A 19,914-nucleotide genomic window follows, 5' to 3' on the forward strand; every position below is an offset into this window, starting at 1 on the left:
TGAAGCATAATTTGCATACAACCAAATGCATCCTTTTTTTTTTCTCTCTCTCTCTCTCTCTCTCCTCTTTTCTGGCTGTCCCACAGCATACGGAGTTCCTGGGCCAGGAATCAGATCCAAGCCACAGTTGCAGCTGGGGCCACGCCAGATCCTTAACCCATTGTGCCAAGCCTGGGATCAAATCTGTGTCCAGCGCTCCAGAGATGCTGCCGATCCCATTGCGCCACAGCAGGAACTCCATCAAATGCACCCATTTTTAAGTTAAGAATTCAAAGAATTTTAAGAAATACAGACCCATATGACCACCATTCCACTTCGTTCGGAGTTTCGATACGGAACCGGGAGTTTGAAAATTGATTGTGGAACAAATTTAAAGCAAGACCCTTAAAAGGTTTCCCCTCAGTTGGTCAGACTTACTTACCGGTCTTGAAATGGAGCCTCATCTCCCACATTTCATACCATGGACTGCCAGGGAGATCCTAACTCTGGGATTCACCCAAACAGCCCCAGTCAGCTTGTGGGCTCGACCACCTGCTCCAGCTCCATCTCCCTGGCTCTCCAAACAGCCTGACTCCTAGCTTCTTGCCTCAGCCTCAGGCCTGTCTCCTGGCATCAGGACTTGCTTCTTCAGTTTACCTATGTGGCATCCTCCTCGTTTGGCTCTGTGAGCTGCCTTGATCAAGGCAACATCTGCTGTGTACAGTTCAGACATCCCCCTCCAATCAGTCTCAGCTTCCTGGGAACCCCCAGCCCCAGATCCCAGCACACAGGACCCAGGCCACCATTACCGTCATAATAGAATTCAAGGATCATGGGTACATATACACACAAAGGAACACTACTCAGCCATAAAAAAGAACAAAATAATGCCATTTGAGGCAACATGGATGGAACTAGAAACTCTCATACTAAGTGAAGTAAGTCAGAAAGAGAAAAACAAATACCATATGGTATCCCTTATATGGCACAAATGTCTACAGAAAAAAAACTCATGGACTTGGAGAACAGACTTGTGGTTGCCGAGGCGGATGGGGAGGAAGTGGGATGGACTAGGAGTTTGGGGTTAATGGATGCAAACTATTGCATTTGGAGTGGATAAGCAATGAGATCCTGCTGGATAGCACAGGGAACTATATCCAGTCACTTGTGATGGAACATGATGGAGGACAATATGAGAAAAAGAATGTATATATATATATATATATATATATATACATACATATATGTATGTATGTATGACTGGCTCACTTTGCTGTACAACAGAAATTGGCAGAACACTGTAAATCAACTATAATGGAAAAAATAAAAATCTTTTAAAAAAAAAAAAAAGGTGGGGGGAGGTTGTAGGGACAGAGTGCCATCTACCTGAGCCACAAAGAGCTGGAACTCGTCAGGCAGAATCCATGAGCGGGGGTAGAAGTTGTACTCCTCAGGAAAGAGATTCTGCATGATTCTCACTGCTCTGCTCAGAGTAATTTTACGCACCATCTCCGTCATGCCTGAGGAGAAGAGAAGCTGTGAGGTTTTAACAACAGTGGGCCCCTAGCTATAAAACAGCCATTATTAGGGACTTTTAAAACCACCCACTTGACATATACTCTTCTTCAGACAGGATTTAAAAAAAAAAAAAAAAAAAAAAAAAGGTATGAGTTGTTTACCCACAGCGGTGATTCATGGTTTAGAAAGACCCAGCAAATTAATGAAACACTTGAGGTAAGAGGGGGATCTTTTTTTTTTTCTCCTTATAAAAATGAAGCATCAATTTGAAAGAATGAGTTTCCACCTAGTTTATTATTCCTTTCTTTGTCAGCCCCCTAGATAACGAATAAAGGGAAGAATTTATATCTTGCACTTAAAACTTAATATCCTCTTAAATGTGGGGGCCACCACACACACTTCTGGATCCCTTCCATCTTATACCCTAGAGAATATTGTTTGGTGGACTCTGGTTACATTATAAGAAACTTAATTAAGTTGCTTTGTTTTAATCTTTCATGAGTATTAAAGGTATAAAACAGAAAAATATACACCTTGCAGCCAAAAATCTGTCTCCTTGAAATAAGGACAAGAAGTGAAGCGGTAGCTACTATACTGTGATAGAAGCATAATTTCTAGTTTAAAAGGGAAAAAATGGAATCCGTAGGAGTTCCTCAGTTACCAGTACGAAAACTGACATTGATCAGATCTTGTTAATTTGCCCACAGAGGATGGAAATGTCTCACTTATAAAACATTTTAAAAGAAGGGTGCATTTTTTTCCCCCTTGGAACATCTTTTGAAACACTGACAAGAAAAGAAACTGAGTATCTAAGCAAACTCTAGGCAAATAGGTACAACTTATTTGAAATGTTAGGGTGTTTATTTCTTAAGGCAAATATCACTGCTCCAAAAAATGGAAACTAAAAATGGCCTTTGGCCTGAAAGAGGCTACACAGTTCTATTAATGACCCTGGGAATTTGCTTAGCAAAGTCAATTTCAATAGCAAGTACAAAGTTTCATGTCACCTTGGCATGACCCAGTCACCACATTCCAATGGGCAGAATCAGAAATCTTGAGGTTTCTCTAAACTCCCATGTTCAGGTGTGGGAATGAGAGTTTTAAGAATCTACTTTTTGGGAGTTCCCGTCGTGGCTCAGTAGTTAACATGTTCAACTAGGAAACTTGGGGTTGCGGGTTTGATCCCTGGCTTCACTCAGCGGGTTAAGGATCCGACGTTGCTGTGAGCTGTGGTGTAGGTCACAGACTCGGCTAGGATCCCGTGTTGCTATGGCTCTGGCGCAGGCTGGTGGCTACAGCTCTGATTAGACCCCTAGCCTGGGAACCTCCATATGCCACAGATGCGGCCCTATAAAGACAAAAAAAGAATCTACTTTTTGCTTCCCTCAGCATTTTAAAAAGAGCAATACAAATCTAAAGATCGCAACTTTAAGATGTCAGTTCCCAGGTTCTCAGTTCTCATTTAGAAGGAGATAGAAAAGGATTAAGTAAGAAATAAAGGAGCTTAAAAGGCACTAATAAACTATGCTCTAACACAGCCTCTCTGATAATAAAACTCACTGAGGACATTTTTCTGAATTTCCCAAGAAATCAGTATGAGTCTGGAAAATTGGAGCTATTTCCTTGTATTCTCCCATGAACTTAGAATTCTGGAGCTGAACATGAAGTACACAAAACAAAATGTTGATTTCTGTGGAAACCTTTTAGTTGTACTGAACATTTCAGTTATAGTATTAAACCAAAAGCCTTCATAACTGACTGTAACACGGCACCTTCCTGCAGATAGATGGTGCCTCCTGGCCCTAGAGTCTTGGGGTATTTGCCACGGTTTTTAATGGCCATGTTGACAGGGGAAGGTTTGTGTTTAGAAATTCTTCAGCAGGTCAGGACTCGCACAATACAAATAGGAGTGCTGTGAATACAGAATGTGGTTAGAATGTTCCAGAGAAGTTCTGTGAAAATCAGTGTCCAGCAAATTGAGTAAATACTCATTTTAAATCTGCTTGGCTCCGTTTATAATGGATCGTCAGTCCTCACACCAGCTAACAGGTCTGTTTCTGAGTTTACATTTGTGTCTGTCTCCAGGTAGTTCTTGACAAAAACCAGACAACTTAAGAAGCCTCGCTACAAGCCACTGGCTACTTTTCCCAGGTGCTTCTGATCCGTGGGCTGTAGGCTGCATAGGCTGCTCACCCCTAACTTTGCCTGAATGCCTGTCTCTGGAAGGCGGCTGTGTAGACCTCCCTCCCTCACCACCGGACCTTTGTTCCTCCACCCTGTCCGCGCTGTGTTCTCACCCAGGGCTGCAGGGAGAAAGCATCTCTGACCCCTCACTAGACCCTATGCAGAAGCTTCTAGCGTCCCTGCCTCTGGCAGTGGCTCAGAAACAGTTGTGGGCTGTGTCCTCTCTCAGGAAGTTGCTGACACGGCGAGCTGTGTTTCTAGCTGGGCCATGGCACATGTTCCCAAAGTAAATATGAGGGAGGTCACTGCCGGGCCCTGCTGGCTCCAGACTCTGCCTCGCTGCAGCACCTGACCCCTACCTGTGACCCCTGCCAAGGTCCTGGGACCTATTCTGACCTAAGGTAGAAGCTCTAGGTCTAACCATCAGCTCCCCCCTGCTAAGAGTAGAAAGACTTTTTCTTTCTACTCCAGTTAGATAAGGATTTTTATCTATTTTAACTATTTTGTCTGTTTTAACTATTATAACTATTTCTCTGAGGCTCCAGGGCTTATCCCCAAATTTCGGTCATCTGTCCTTGGCTCCCAGTGACTGAGTGGCTGCCTCAGCAATGCCTTTGCCCTGCTCTCCCCAGTGTTCCTCCTCTGCTCCCCATAAGCCTCTGCTGCAAGGGCTGGGGTTCTCCTGCCAGTGACTTGAGCCCAGCAGCTGGGCTCCCACAACCGCTACAGGTTCTTTGGTGGCTGGCTGCCTACCTGGGCTTCTCAAGGTCTATCCCTAGGTGTTCCTATAGTCGCAGTTCCCTATCAACTGGGAAAGGCCTCCAACTCAGGCTGGGGCTTCTCACCAAAGAGCTTGCCTCCTGCCACTGCTTCTGGGCCTGGGTTCTTCTGTCTGCTACTCGGGAGTCCCAAGACCTGGGAGGGTCTCGGGCCATGGGAGTGACAGGCAAGTGTCACAAAGTTTGAGTCTCAGGCTTGCCCACACGGATCTACTTAACCCAGTTTAAACAAACAAACAAAACAAAGTGAAACCATAATCTGAGCTACTGTGGTAGCACTATTCAAACCAAGTGTCATTTATAACACTAATCCTCGGCAAAAGCATCTTATTCCCAACAAGTACTTGCAGATCCACCTTCCTCCCTCTGTCCCATAACCATGCATTGGTTCAGCTTTTGCCCGAATTCTGCAGTAGCCCCTTACCTTTCCTCTCTCAGCCTTCCCACCCCTCCAACCCTTGCCCTCCAGTGGATCTTTCTAAAATGTGCACTGGCCCATGTCATTCTCTGGCTTAGAAATTTCTCAGTGGCTCCTCATGACCTTTGGTCCCTGCCTGTCACCTTGCCACTGCCCTATCACCCTTGACCCTTTCTAACTATCCTGGGCCACTTGCCCTTCATTGAATGAGCAACATGCAAAGCACATCTTTGCCCCACCTCTGCTCCCTTGCTCTGCTTGACCTCAGGCCCATCCATCCCCAGAGGCTCCGTTCACATTCAATCCTCTTCTCCAGTATCCCTTGCCCTTCCTGACCCCCAAACAAATCTGGATCAAGTCACATGCCCTTGCTCCAGACTTTCACAGCATCCCAAGCTTCCTCTGGCATGGCACTTATTTTGTGCTTGACGTCTCTTTTTTTAAGTTTTTATGTGAATATATTTCACTTTTCTTAGGTATGCACCTAGGAATAGAATCATTGGGTCATATGAAAACTTTTATCTTCAACTGTTTGAGAAACAAACAAATTGTTTTCTGAAATGGATGGATGAACCATTTCAAATTCATATCAACAATGTATGAGGATTCCAATTTCTTCATATCCTTGTCAACACTTTCTGTTGCCTCTTTGATTACCCATCTTAGTGTGAGGTGTACTTCATTGTGGTTTTAATTTGCATTTCCCTAAAGATTAATAATGTTTAACCTTTTTTTTTTTATGGCTGTACAAGGCATATGAAAATTCTCAGTCTAGGGGTTGAATAGGAGTTACAGCTGCTGGCCACAGCCACAGCCACAGCAACGCGGGACTCGAAGTAAGTCTGACCTCCACCCAGCTCATGCCAATGCCGGATCCTTTAACCCACTGAGTGAGGCCAGGGATCAAACCCACCTCCCCATGAATACTAATTGGGTTCATTACTGCTGAGCCACGAAGGGAACTCCTAATGTTCAATCTGTATATATGCTTAATACCTTCCAGGGAGAAATGTCTATTCAACTATTTGGTCCTTGTTTTCTTTTTAACTTATTACCTGTTTATTATAAAGGATATGACTTGGGACAAGGCAAATGGAAGAGGTGCACCTATCAAGGTGTTGGGGAGGGGAATGGGTGTGGATGACATCTCTCTTTATGTGCTTTTCTCCTGGTCTTTGTATTCCTAGCCCAGGTCGCTGCTTGACAGATGGCTGCCCCCAGATCTCCCTCCTGGAGCCCCCTCTGGTCCTGACGAAGCCCCCTCCTCATGGTGGGCTCTCAGGCACCACCTGCCACATGCAGCCATCTATCTCAGACCGGAAACTTGGCAAAAACCAGTTGCTTGTAAGCTAAGGATTGACAGTTCTGGACTTTCTTAAAGCAAAGACATATCTAAATCAGATTATTTTTAGTGAAAGTCTTAATTCATCGGTTAAGATATAATGACATATCTTGAAGGAAATTGCCCATAGAAAAGTGGCTAAAATCCTAACGTGCTGACACGAACAAAATAAATTACTTCCATATGTGTATCCAAACGTTTTCAGTTTATTCAGCAAGTGAAGCATTTATCCTTGCCTGGCACGTCCACTAGGACTTGCTCTAAGTGATATACGATGCATACAAAATGCATTTTCAAATAATGGGATGTAGAAGAGACAGAAGATAAGCCTGAACACCAACTGGGGCCCAAGGACAGACCATTCTGTAATCAGCCTGTGGCTAAGGGTTGTCATCTCTCATGGGCCAGAAGGTGTGGCAGCTCTGTCTACTGCCTAGCGGTTCGAGAGCCTGCTTTGTCATTAGTTAGGGTTAGGCTTAGGGTTAGGGTTAGGGTTAGGGTTAGGGTTTTGCTGTTAGTAAAAGTGTAAACTGTATGTTTTCATCATTGGCATGTGGACTAGGTGATGGGGCAAACCTGCTTCTTTAGAATGAATCTTCTTGGAGTTCCCATCATGGCGCAGTGGTTAACAAATCCAATTAGGAACCATGAGGTTGCGGGTTCGGTCCCTGCCCTTGCTCAGTGGGTTAAGGATCCGGCGTTGCCGTGAGCTGTGGTGTAGGTTGCAGACGCGGCTCGGATCCCCCGTTGCTGTGGCTCTGGCGTAGGCTGGCAACTACAGCTCCGATTAGACCTCTAGCCTAGGAACCTCCATATGCCGCGGGAGCGGCCCAAGAAATGGCAAAAAGACAAAAAAAAAAAAAAAAAAGAATGAATCTTCCTGTATCACCTTTAATGAAAGTTGTCCTTGGAGGGCATTTTTTTTTTTCTGTATTTCTATTTGCATTCCAAATGCAGAGCTAAAGCCACTCCTTCCTTCCTACCCTCACTCCCCGCATGAGGCCTGGGCAAATGGGAAAATGTCAAGGAAGCCTCACTTGATGCTTCACGTCTTGGGACCTCTGTCCTCATTCGAAGAGTTGTTCTCTTCCAAATTATGTTCTCCTAATGTTCCCAAAAGACCTTTCAGTGGCATTAGAAGTCATCTTTTATGTGTAGCAAGGCAGAGAAAATAATAGCTATTCCAATAAACCACACAAGAACCCAGGCTGCGAGAGTCCTTCTTGTTCTCTGACAAAACCCTTTCTCCTCTAAGAACAAATCTGACCTTGGGTTAATTTTCTAGCTCTGTTCCCCAGGAAACCAATAAAGGTAGATAGTTAGCTGTGTGACTAGACAACAAAACATATGGTTAAAATGAGCCCCTATCGGCATCTTGCAAAAATGCCTGGTAGGAAACCACGGCTCCAGGCTCTCCTGAGGGTAGTGAATCCCGTAACTGAGCCTGATCCTGGCGGGGACCCTGGAAGCTATGCTATGGGGTAGCTACATGAGCTGTTGGCTCTTCCAGGGTCTCAAAGTCAAGGCTGACCCACATCCACCCATGTGGATCTTATCTCCCTGCACCTGAGCTTTCACCTGAGGAGCTAGTCTACAATGACGCCACTGAAACGAAATGCATGACACTGACTGGCTGGCAAGCTGTGTTTCCTGTTCTATCTCTTAAGTGAATCTGAGCCATGTGGCCTATGGGCAGCCTGTTTGCTTAGTTGAAACACACACACACACACACACACACATACCTGCCACCCCCAGTGGACATGGCATAACTTGCCAGTGTATAACGTACAGATACTGGGTTTTCTGAGAGGTGTTTTCTTAAAGATATGGCATGGAATGCAAAGAAAAAGAGTAAGGTGATTCTCCTTTTGAAAATAAGCATAAATGCAACACTAGAGAAAATGCCTCGGAGTCAGGCAACTATACTCTAGGTGTAGCTATGTAATAATGATATAGAAACGTGGCTAAAGTTTGGGAGGAAATACAGAAATTCCTTGTGGTTTTCTTAAGTGAGGGATGGGATTCAGGGTGAAATTCTTTAAAAAAATTATGATGTATCCTATTTGGTTTGTGCATGTTGTGTTATAATTTCTGAAAATAGGTGAGCACCGTTTGGCAGCAATCATGCCCAGATTAACCACCTGTTCCCTTCTCCCTAAGCCCTCCCACTCACCTTAACCACCTCTTCACCTGCCATTAAAAGCAATGAATAGCTAGAGTTCCCCTCGTGGCTCAGCTGACTGGTATCCATGAGGACTCGGGTTCCATCCCTGGCCTCACTCAATGGGTTATGAATCCTGCATTGCTGTGAGCTGTGGTGTAGGTCGAAGACCTGCCTCAAATCTTGCATTCCTGTGGCTGTGGTGTAGGCTGACGGCTACACCTCGGATTCGACCCCTAGCCTGGGAAATCTCCATAAGCCATGGGTGGGGCCCTAAAAAGACAAAATAACTACTACTAATAATGAATAGCCATCATAGCGGAAGAGGGTGGTAGAGACTAGAAAAATAAAAAGACATATGGGGAGGCAGGGAGTGGAGAGAGGGGGTATCTTAAAGTGTTGGCTGTGCTACTTAGCTGGCACCGAGTCCCATTGCAGTCTCACTAGATAACAGTCTCACCCTTCACATTAAAGGCAGAGGCTGTCAGCAGCTACTCTTTCCATTGTGGAGACTGGTGTATTTGGATGAAAATGGCACTTATAAATAAATACGCAAATAATAAATAAATACAATAGTTAAAAAAATTAAAATGGTACCTCCAAATAGGATACTGAAAGAAAATGGAAGATGCTAACCCCATTGCTGTGATTAAAGCCCCAGAATTTTAGTAGTTCTGTTTCCTGCAAATGAAATAGATTGCAGTGGTCTCTTTTTTTCTCATTTTGAGAATATAGTCCCCTCGTGACACCCCCATATTTTTTTTGTCTTTTTTGGGCCACACCCATGGCATATGGAGGTTCAAAGGCTAGGGGCTGAATCAGAGCTGTAGCCATCAACCTATGCCACAGCCACAGCAACACCAGATCCAAGCCATGTCTGCAACCTACACCACAACTCATGGCAACGCCAGATCCTTAACCCACTGTTCAAGGCCAGGGATCAAACCTGCGTCCTCATGGATGCTAATCAGATTCGTTTACACACCCCCATATTATAATCTAAAACCCAAAAGGTGAAAATTACGTTCTTCCACTGGTGGCATTAGACCAGAAGAGCCTCTCGTTTTAAGTTTTTGAGCCTCCAGCCTTTAAACCCTTGGTGGGTGAAGTCCTGATCCCCTTCCCGGTCAAGGTCACGGCGCTGAGGCAGAGGGTGGGCAGCCATTCCCGATTCAGAGCCCTGTCTTAATTTTGATCTCAAAACACTGCCATGTTTCTGTCGGAAAAGTGGACCCTGAGACTCAGCCCTAGAAACATTTTTAAATGCCAACCACAACAGTGGATACCTGGAAACTTGTTCACTTGACCGGAGAATATGTCATTGTCATGAAATGAAACTCCATGCCAGTAGATGTCACAAGGCAAGCGTCGGCCAAATGGGAACTAGAAGAAAGAGGGAAAATGTGATTAATGACAGGGACAAGAGGAGCGGTTACCATGCTGAGTGTCGACAGTGTACAGATGCCCAGCGCCCGGGAGCACACGGTGTGAGTTCACCCTCACAATAGGCATGTGAAGCGGCTGACATTCCTTCCCATTTTATAGGTGAAGAAACAGACTCAGACAGGCTAGGTCACTTTTCCAGGGTCAAGGCTGCTAAAGGGCAGACTTCTGATTCTGCATGACAGGCACGATATGAGTGGTTTTATAGGCACTCTTTCATCTGGGGTCTCACAACTATCCTAAGTAGGCTTGCTCCCATTTCACTGATGAGAAAATTGAGGCTGAGAGAGGTACTGTAACGTGCTCAAGGCTGCACAGAGCTGGTGTTGGAGGAGTCAAGATCCGAATCCAGGTCTATCGAAATTCTAACCCATGCTTCCTTTCTCTGAAAACTGCCATGTTCAAGCCAGTCCCTCAAAACAAGCTTTCACAATCTCCCTCCCTCTCTCTCTGTCTCTCTCTCACACACACACACACACACACACACACTCACACACACACATTCACACACTCACACACTTACACAAGGTCCACAAGGGCGGGATGTATCCCCAGCACCTAAAACAGTCCCTGGCATTCGACAGACTTTTCAGATGAATAAATGAACAAACCGGGAGTGGTCCTCTGACTCACAATGAGATAACCAGATTCTCTCTTCCAGAAATTTGGAAATCAGAGATGCTGGGCAGCCTCTGTCAGCCCATGAACTGGAAGTGATCAAAAGCCAGAGCCAGGCAGCTGTGCTTGGCCATGAGCACAGAGAAGCAAAGGCAGCCAGTCTACTGAGAAAGGAGAAAGGAACAGGTGCAGGGAGAGAAGCAGAGACGAGGCCATGTGGCCTTGGCAACATAGACCGAGTGACCCCAGTTCCCAGGGCTCCTAGGTCCTAAGCCCAGACACTTCTGATCCTGGCTGTCCCTTCTGTCCTTGGATCCTGAAAGGCAGTCTCACGCCCTTAGACTGCATTCCCTTTGCACAAGCTGTAGGGTTTCGAAGATTTGCAACCAGATGATCCCTCACTGAGACAACAGGTCCTGCTCTTTCTACCACATCTTTCTGCCTCTTGCAGTTGTCAACAAGTTCTGGGAGTTCCCTTCATGGCTCAGTGGTTAGCAAACCCAACTAGGATCCATGAGGATGCAGGCTGGACCCCTGGCCTCATTCAGGGGAGGCATCGCCATGAGCTGTGGTGTAGGTTGCAGAGGTGGCTCAGCTCCTACTGTGGCTGTGGTGTAGGCCGGCAGCTGTATCTCCACTTCGACCCCTAGACTGGGAAGTTCCATATGCCATGGGTGTGGCCCTAAAAAGCAAAAAAAGTTCTGCATTTACACAATGTATTTTTTAAATGTGTAACTCAGATGATCTTTGTTAAGGGAGAAGAGTGAGGACATGTTAGTTCATCTTTAGAACCTGCTTGTTAAAAGTCCAAATGAAGAGAAATGCCAACCCATTAAATAAAATCATCCAATTTTCCCATTCTAAGACTATAGTTAATCAAAATTTTTATCTGCTCCGAGTTGGGAGGGCTAAGTTCCAAAGGAAGAACACAGCATTACTAATGAAGTGATGGTGACGCAGTGCTTTCAAACGACTCCAAATTAAAACGAAGGCAAACAGACTCCAGCCCTTTAAATCATTCACATTATTTCAAAACTCTGCCAAAGTGAAGCATATGTTACCCACTCGATTAGCATTAACAACTTCCATCTATAGTTTATAGCACTTCACTCATTTTCTTTGCATCCAATGGACTGAAGTTATTAATTCAGTAGTCATAAATACAAAGAGATACAACATATGTTATTTTCTTCCAGCTGCTAAATACTATTATAGAGAAGGGAAAAATAACCAGAGAGGCTTCTCCAAAAAGCCAGTATCCACGCAAACTTTACTAAGATCCAAGTGGCTTTGCTGCCCACACTGTAAGACCAACACCTGCTCCATGTCAGCGGAAAACTGACTCCTCATCACCCTCATAAACACCTTTCCATCCTTGCCACTTTCATGATTCCTAAACCAACCCTTCATCCAGAGCCCTTAGTTCATTCAGTTTTGATAAATAGTCTTTTTAAAAATAAATTTATTCAAAATAATTACTGTGTGCCAGGAACTGTACTAGGTGCTGAGCACAACGAATACAGTGTTACATAGGTCCCAGGACCTTATAATCCCACGTCTTTTTTAAGATTTTTTTTTTTCTTTTTTTACGGCCACACCTGCAGCATTATGGAAGTTCCCAGGCTAGGGGTCAAATCAGAACTACAGCTGCCAGCCTACACCATAGCCACAGCAATTCCAGATCCTAGCTGTAGCTGTGACCTATGCTGCAGTGCACGGCAACACCAGATCTCTAACCCACGGAGCAATGCCAGGGTTCGAACCTGTATCCTCATAAATACTATTTGGCTTCTTAACTGCTCAGCCACAATGGGAACTCCTTAAGATATTTTTTAAAAACTGCTCAATAGTTAACATCATGCTCAGTGGTGCAAGATTGAAAGCGTTTCCTCTCGTATCAGGAATGAGACAAGGATACTCACTTTCACCATGACTGTTCGACATAGTATAGGACATTCTAGCCAGAGCAATAGGCAATAAAAAAGAGATAAGAGGCATCGAAAATGGAAAGGAAGAAGTAAAATTATCTGTTAGCAGATGACATGATCATATATGCAGAAAACCCTAAAGATTATACACACACACACAGAGAGAGCTAGAAATAATAAGTGAATTCGGCAAAGTTGCTAGATACAAAATCAATACACAAAAATTATTCGTTTTTCTATATACTGACCATGAACAATTCGAAAAGGAAATTAAGAAAACAATTCAATGCGCAATTACATCAAAAAGAATAAAATACTTAGGAACTAACCAAGAGGGCAAAGGTGTGTATACTGAAAATTACACAGTGCCGCTGAAAGAAATGAAAGACACACATAAATAGAAAGATATCCCATATTCAAGGATGGGGAGACTTTATATTATGAAGATGTCATCACTACTCAAAGTGATCTACAAATTCAATGTAATCCCTACCAAAATTCCAGTAACTTTTTTCCAGAAGTAGAAAAATCTGTCCTAAAATTCATATGAAATCTCAAAGGACCCCAAAATAGCCAAAACAATCTTGAATCTGTCACACTCCCTGATGTCAAAACTTATAACAAAGGTACAGTAATCAAAACAGTTCATAAAACAACAAAGAGATACTACTGTGCACCCTATATTTGAATGGCCAAAATCCAAAACACTAACAACACCAAGAGCTGACAAGAAGATGCAGCAATGGAAATTCTCATTCATTGCTGGTGGAAATGCAAAATGGGACAGCCACTTTGGAAGATAGTTTAGCAATGTCTTATAAAACTAAACATACCCTTACCATATGATCCAGCAATTGTGCTCCTGGGTATTAACCCAGATTAGTTAAAATTTATGTCCACAAAAGCCCTCCACACAAGTGTTTATAGCAGCTTTATTTGTAATTGCTAAGACAGAAGCAACCAAGATATCTTTCCATAAGCGAATGGATAATAAACCATGGTGCGGCCAGACAATAGAATCTTATGGTGTTTTTTGTTTGTTTGTTTGTTTGTTTTTCTTCTTTTTACAGCCTCGCCTGCTGCATATGGAAGTTCCCAGGCTAGGGGTCGAATTGGAGTTGCAGCTGCCAGCCTACGCCACAGCCCTCATAACACAGGATCAGAGCTGCATCTGCGACCTACACCACAGCTTATGGCAACACCAGACTGAGTGAGGCCAGGAATCGAACGCCCATCCTCACAGAGACAACATCAGGTCTTTAACCCACTGAGCCACAATGGGAATTTTATTTAGTGCTAAAAAGAAATGAGCAAGCAAGCCATGAGAGGACATGAAAGAACCTTAAATGCACACTGCTAAGTGAAAGAAACCCATCTGCAAAGGCTACATACTGTATGATTCCAATTACTAGACATTTTGGAAAATGCAAAACTACAGAGACACTAAAAGGATCAGTGGTTGCCAGGAGTTAGGGGAGAGGGAAGAATGAACAGGTAAAGCACAGAAGATTTTTAGGGCAGTGAGACTGGTCTACATGATACCATAATGGTGAATACGTGTCATTATACATTTGTCTAAACCCACAGTGCGTGGCACTAACAGAAGTGAAACTAATACAAACTACAGACTTTGGGTGATAATGATCTGTCCTTGTAGTTGCATTGATTTTTAACAAATATATCATTCTGATGTGGAATTTTGACAGCGCATATGTGAAGGCAGTGATTATACAGGAAATCTATGTTCCTTCTGTTCAATTTTTCTGTGAACCTAAAACAACTCTAACTCAAAAATATTAAAAATAAATTAAAAAAAAAAAACACCCAGCACGGTACTGGCATAAAGGCAAACATATAGACCAATGGAATAATAGAGAGGACCCAGAAATAAACCTTTGCAAAACCCTTGAAAATCAAATGATTTTCGACAAGAAGGACAAGATTATTTAACGGTGAAAAGATAGTCTTTCCAACAACTGGTGTTAGGAAAACTGGATATCCACATTAAAAAAAAAAAGAAAGATGAAGTTGGATTCTTACCTTGTACCATATACAAAAATTAACTCATGGAGTTCCCATCGTGGCACAGTGGTTAACGAATCCAACTAGAAACCATGAGGTTTTGGGTTCGATCCCTGGCCTTGCTCAGTGGGTTAAGGATCCAGCATTGCCGTGAGCTGTGGTGTAGGTTGCAGACACGACTCAGATCCCACGTTGCTGTGGCTCTGGCGTAGGCTGGCGGCTACAGCTCCAATTTGACCCCTAGCCTGGGAACCTCCCCATGCCATGGGTGCTGCCCTAGAAAAGGCAAAAAGACAAAAAAAAAAAAAAAAAAAAAAACCTCAAAGTGGTTCAAAGACCTACTCCTAAGAACTAAACTGTGAAACTCTTAGAAGAAAATACAGGGATAAGTTTCATGACATTGGACTTGGACTTAGAAAGGATTTTTTAGATATGTCACCAAAAGCACAGGCAACAAAAGACAAAATAAATAAATTGAACTTCATTAAAACTGCCTCAGGAGTTCCTACCGTGGCACAGAGGTTGACTAGGTTCTGACTAGGAACCATGAGGTTGCGGGTTCCATCCCTGGCCTCACTCAGTGGGTTGAGGATTCAGCATTGCCGTGAGCTGTTGTGTAGGTTGCAGATGCAGCACGGATCTGGCATTGCTGTGGCTCTGGCGTAATCCAGCAGCAACAGCTCCAATTCAATCCCTAGCCTGGGAACCTCCATATGCCGAGGGTGCCATCCGAAAAAAGGATGAAAGATAAAACAAAAAACAAAAAAACTTCTGCATCAAAGGACATTGTCAACAGAATAAAAGGGCAACCCATGGAATGGGAGAAGATATTTGGAAAATCATCTAACTGATAAGTGATTAATATTCAGAATATAGTTTGAAAAACCCCTACAACTCAACAAAAACAACTCAATTTAAAAAATGGGCATAAGACTTGAATAGGCATTTCTCCAAAGAAGATATACAGATGGCTAATAAGCACATGAAAAGATACTCAACATCACTAATTATTAGGAAAATGCAAATCAAAACCACTTCACACCCATTAGGGAGACTATTATAAAAAATAATAATAAAAGGAAATAACAAGTGTTGATGAGGATATAGAGAAATTGGACCCCTTGTGCATTGGGAATGTACAAAAACCACTGTGGAAAACAAAAATTACCACACGATCCAGAAATCAGGGACTCAAATAGATACTGGTACACAAATGTTCAGAGCAGCGTTATTCATGATAGCCAAAGGTAGAAACAGCCCAAGTGTCCACTGACTGTCCATCAACAGATAAACAAAATGTGGAATATACACAGACACACTGTAAAATTACTTAGCCTTAGGAAAGAATGAAGTTTTGACCCCTGCTACAACATGGATAAACCCTGAAGACATTAGGCTAATTCAAGTAAAGCCAGACACCAAAGGACAAATGTTGTATGATTCCACTTATATGAGGTAGCTAGCTAGAGGAGTCTCAGAGACAGAAAGTAGAATGCTGATTTTCGGGGGCCGGGGGGAGGAAAATGGGGAGTTATCGTTTAACCAGCACAGAGCTTCAGTTTTCCAAGAGGAAAAGATATATGGAGATGGACAGTCATGATGATCGCACAACAATGTGAGCAATTTGCATGCCACTGAATTGTACACATAAAGACAGTTAAATTTTATGTTATGTATATTTTACAATAAAACAACAACAACAAACTGTCTAGGCTTCAGGGGAATGAGAAGCCCTTATTCTGAGAAGCCTACTGATGCCCTCTCCCTCCTCAATAGCCCAATGGTCAGCAAGTCTTCTGGTTTACCTCCTCATTTATTGGAAGTTTCCTTTCCTCCTCAATCCCCGCTGCCTTAACTCAGGGCCTCATTTCCCATTTCTCAGGGTCTTATCTCCTAGATAAGGACGACACCAGCCTCCTCCCCAACCTTCCCCACCGCCACCGGGATCTCCCCATCTAGTCTACCCAGTACACAGAGGTGGTTCTGACACAGCTCTGACCACGTCACTGCTTAGAACCCTTTAATGCCTCCCCGTGGACCACAGGATTAAGTCTAAGCCCCAAGCCTGGTCCCGAAGATGCTCCCCTAACTCGCCTCTGCCGATCTGCTCGCCTTCAGGTGGGCTGTGGACACCTTGGGCATGTGCGCGGTCACTGCCAGACCACCTCTGGCATGAAGCACACAGCACTTTTCTGCTCTGTCGCCTGGGTTTCTAGGTGCCATCCCCTCTGCCTGGGATCTTTGGCCTCACCAGCCGCCCTCTCCTTCCATGAAGCTGTCTTGCCAGCTCTCCCCTCTGGGCGGCATCCAGCACCTACATCCTTCACGAGATATTCAGCAACAGCTCATCTCTAAGTCTGTCTGCTTCCCTGCTCTGTGGACTCTCAGACAATGAAGACACCTTCCTCATCTCGTGTATCTCTAAAGCCAAGCCAGAGACTTTCTTTTCAACCTCTGGGACCCAGAATGCCTTTGAGATTCTCTCCAGAAAGACACACAAGGCACATAATTTTCCATGTGATTTAGGAGAATTCAAAGACTCCCTGAAGCCCCTAGTTGTTCCCAGACACCATTGTTAGCAACATCTGCAGTGCATTTCCTGAATGAACACATGCAGAAAAGGGACTTATAAATAGCAGCTACTCAAATACATTGTCATCACTGTCACCATCAAAGTTAGCATTTATGTGATGCTTATTTCCATGCCTATGTGTTAAGCACTTCACATATATTACCTCATTTAATCCTCACAACAAAGGAACGTCTATTAGTCCTACTTACAGAGGAAGGAACCAAAGCTTGGGGAGAGCCAATAACTCTCCCAAGGACACAGAGCTAGTAAGGGTAGAGTCAGGATCAGGTCCAGGTCTGCATGATCCCAAGATCCAGGCTTTTAACGACCACAACACAACTGCTCTTGAACTATCACTACGGTGGGAATTAGTCACCCTTGAACTATGATAACTAATCTACCCTCACCACACATGCTACCATCTTCGCCAAAAAGGAAGTTCCTCCCTTAGCAAAAACACCTGTGTGGACCCCAAATCCTTTTCTCTCTTGCCCAGAGGACTTTAAAAAGAAAAAAATAATTAAAAAACCTTGCAGAATTGCTGGGCTCTAAGGAGAACTGAAACCATTATGTTCTTTGAGCATTTCTGTGCCTGAGGAACTGATGTTCCGGTAGCTCTTCTAATGGCCCAAAGAGCAAGTTCAAACCCCCCGGGGGATTTTGCAAAATGAAATTTCACAGTGAATGCTGATGAAAGCACAGTTCACCTTTCTTATACTTTGTGAACAATTTTCTTCATAAAGCTTCTTCATGAACAGAAAACCTTTCAAGTGATTGGGCATGAAAGTGGCAAATAAGCTTTGATGTGGGCAAGCATATGTGTAAAGCATCTTCAGGGGAAATAGCCCAGCTGCTGCTTTCAAAGGAGGGGCCCAAGGCACTGGGTGGAGGGTGGGGACACACAGGTACAGCAGCCAGAGTAACACACTCAGACTCAGAAGACCTTGGCTCAAGCCCCAACCCACCACATCCCTCCCAGAGACCTTGCTGCCCTGACCCTGCCCCTCTAAGCCTCATTCGCAAAGGGGGAAATGGCAGCAATAAAACCTGTCAACCTCCCAGGGGTGCTGTGTAGACTGCGGAAAGGCATGGGAAAGCACTTCACTTCGTAAACAGTTGATTGCTGTTATAGGGAGGTGTTATTATTTTTAATGTCCAAGGAAATCACCTTGATGAGTAACTTCAATTAAAAAAGATGCCAACCAAATATCAAGCCTCATTAGGACAGCTCTTGAATGAGAACGCCAACACCACGGTGTACCTGTCCCTGGGAAACCCGCGATGCCCTCAGGCTGAGATAATAGTTTTCTCTCCAGCGCTCCTGCTGCACCCTGGGAACCTGTACAGCCACTGCCTTGGAGTGTGTTATGTTTACATGACTGCCTCCCCATCAGACAGAATATGTTTCCTGTTAGAGGCATCCAATTCTTCTTTCTACCCTCTCCCCCACCGACCCATTGGGGGGGGGGAGTGGTAGGCAGCCTCTAAGCCAGCCCCGACTCATCCCTGCCTCTTAGAATTCATACTCTGTGTAGTGTCCCCCCCACACTGTCACAAGCTTTGTCTATGTGACCAGTAGTGACAACAGAATGTCAATTCTGAAGGATATCTTTATGTAAAGACAGGGCCATCTCTGTCTCTCTCTCCATCTCTGTCTCTCTCCTGCCCTCCTCGCTCTCATTATCACTCACTTTGAGGAAGCCTAGGGTAAGGTGAGAAATCAAAGCCTCCTGCCAATGGCCGTGTGAGCGAGCGTGGAAGTGGACCCTGCAGTCTCAGTCAGGTCCTTGGAGACCGTGGCCTTGGCCCAGAGCCTGACTACGGCCTCATGAGAGGCTCTGAGCCAGAACCCCCAACTAAGCCACTCTCAGATTCCTAACTCTCAGAAACTGTGTGAGATAATAAATGGGTGCTGCCGTAAGCTGCTGGACTGCGGGGAGATTTGTTACACAGCAAAGTAGATAACAAATACACCATTCCAGTCTTAGCACATAGTCACAGACGAAGCAAGTATTCTGAGAATGAAGGTATTTCAGACTAATTTGTCCCTACAATAAGTATTATACTTGCTATTTATTGGGCACTTAATTATGTGCCAGGTTTCTTATATATATGCCTCCCTTTTGACATGAAAAAAAAAAAAATACAATCCCATTGCTAGTAAGTGGCAAACCCAGAATTTGAAGCCATGTTGGTTTATTTCCAAAGATTGTGCTCTTTCAACTCCACTAAGCTGGATGGATGAATAAACGGATAATCTAGGAAAAATAAATGAGGACATACATCTATTTAAAAAATGAGTTGTGGTTAACATTTCAAGGAAGAATGGAGCACAGAAGACTCCACAGAAAGCTGAGTGAGACCAGGAGGGACTGAGCAATTGCCCTTCAAGAATGAGCTAAAAATTTAGCTCTCTTCTCTTCAACCGAGAAAGCAAGCTGATGCAGAAAATTCCTGAAGGGTATGCCAAGTGTGAGCATTTCAAAAGAAGGGGAGCCCCTTTCCAGCCTGAGAGAGGGAGGCCAGCCCAGCCTGCTCCTCTGCTGCTCATGCCCCAGCTAACAGCACTGTTCTCCTCCCAGCTGGATGCCAAGAGACCCAGCTAAGAGGCCGTGGGGCGGGAGGGGTGGGAGTGGGGGAAATTCCAGGCTCAATCTTATGGATGGAAAATGTGACTGATGAGAAAAGCCTCCCCACACCATCCTGGTGAGGGATCTGCCAGCTTCCTGATCACTGCCTCTTTGGATGGGGCTCTGAGGAAAGCCCGCATGTGGAACAACGCCAAGCCTGTTTCCTCGGTGGGAACAATCACGGCAGTGAGTGGGTTATTAGCTGGATTAACGTGCTTAGCATTGTGCCTGGCACACAATATGCCTGGCACACAGTAGGTGTTTAAAAAACACTGGTTTCCTTCTTTTCTCCTATTCTTTCCCATCTCCTCTTCCCCTAC

At 44.3% G+C, this 19,914-nt stretch overlaps 1 protein-coding gene across 1 annotated transcript in view; it reads right to left on the bottom strand.

The window, feature by feature from the left end:
* Positions 1-19,914, bottom strand: part of TTLL11 (tubulin tyrosine ligase like 11) — a 308,449-nt gene that overhangs the window by 236,056 nt on the left and 52,479 nt on the right. Inside the window, 2 exon segments of the mRNA XM_021068337.1 lie at positions 1,366-1,499; positions 9,668-9,764. Of these exon segments, the coding sequence (XP_020923996.1) occupies positions 1,366-1,499; positions 9,668-9,764 (231 nt within the window).

The sequence above is a fragment of the Sus scrofa genome, chromosome 1, assembly GCF_000003025.6.
Source record: "Sus scrofa isolate TJ Tabasco breed Duroc chromosome 1, Sscrofa11.1, whole genome shotgun sequence".
Taxonomy (NCBI): domain Eukaryota; kingdom Metazoa; phylum Chordata; class Mammalia; order Artiodactyla; family Suidae; genus Sus; species Sus scrofa.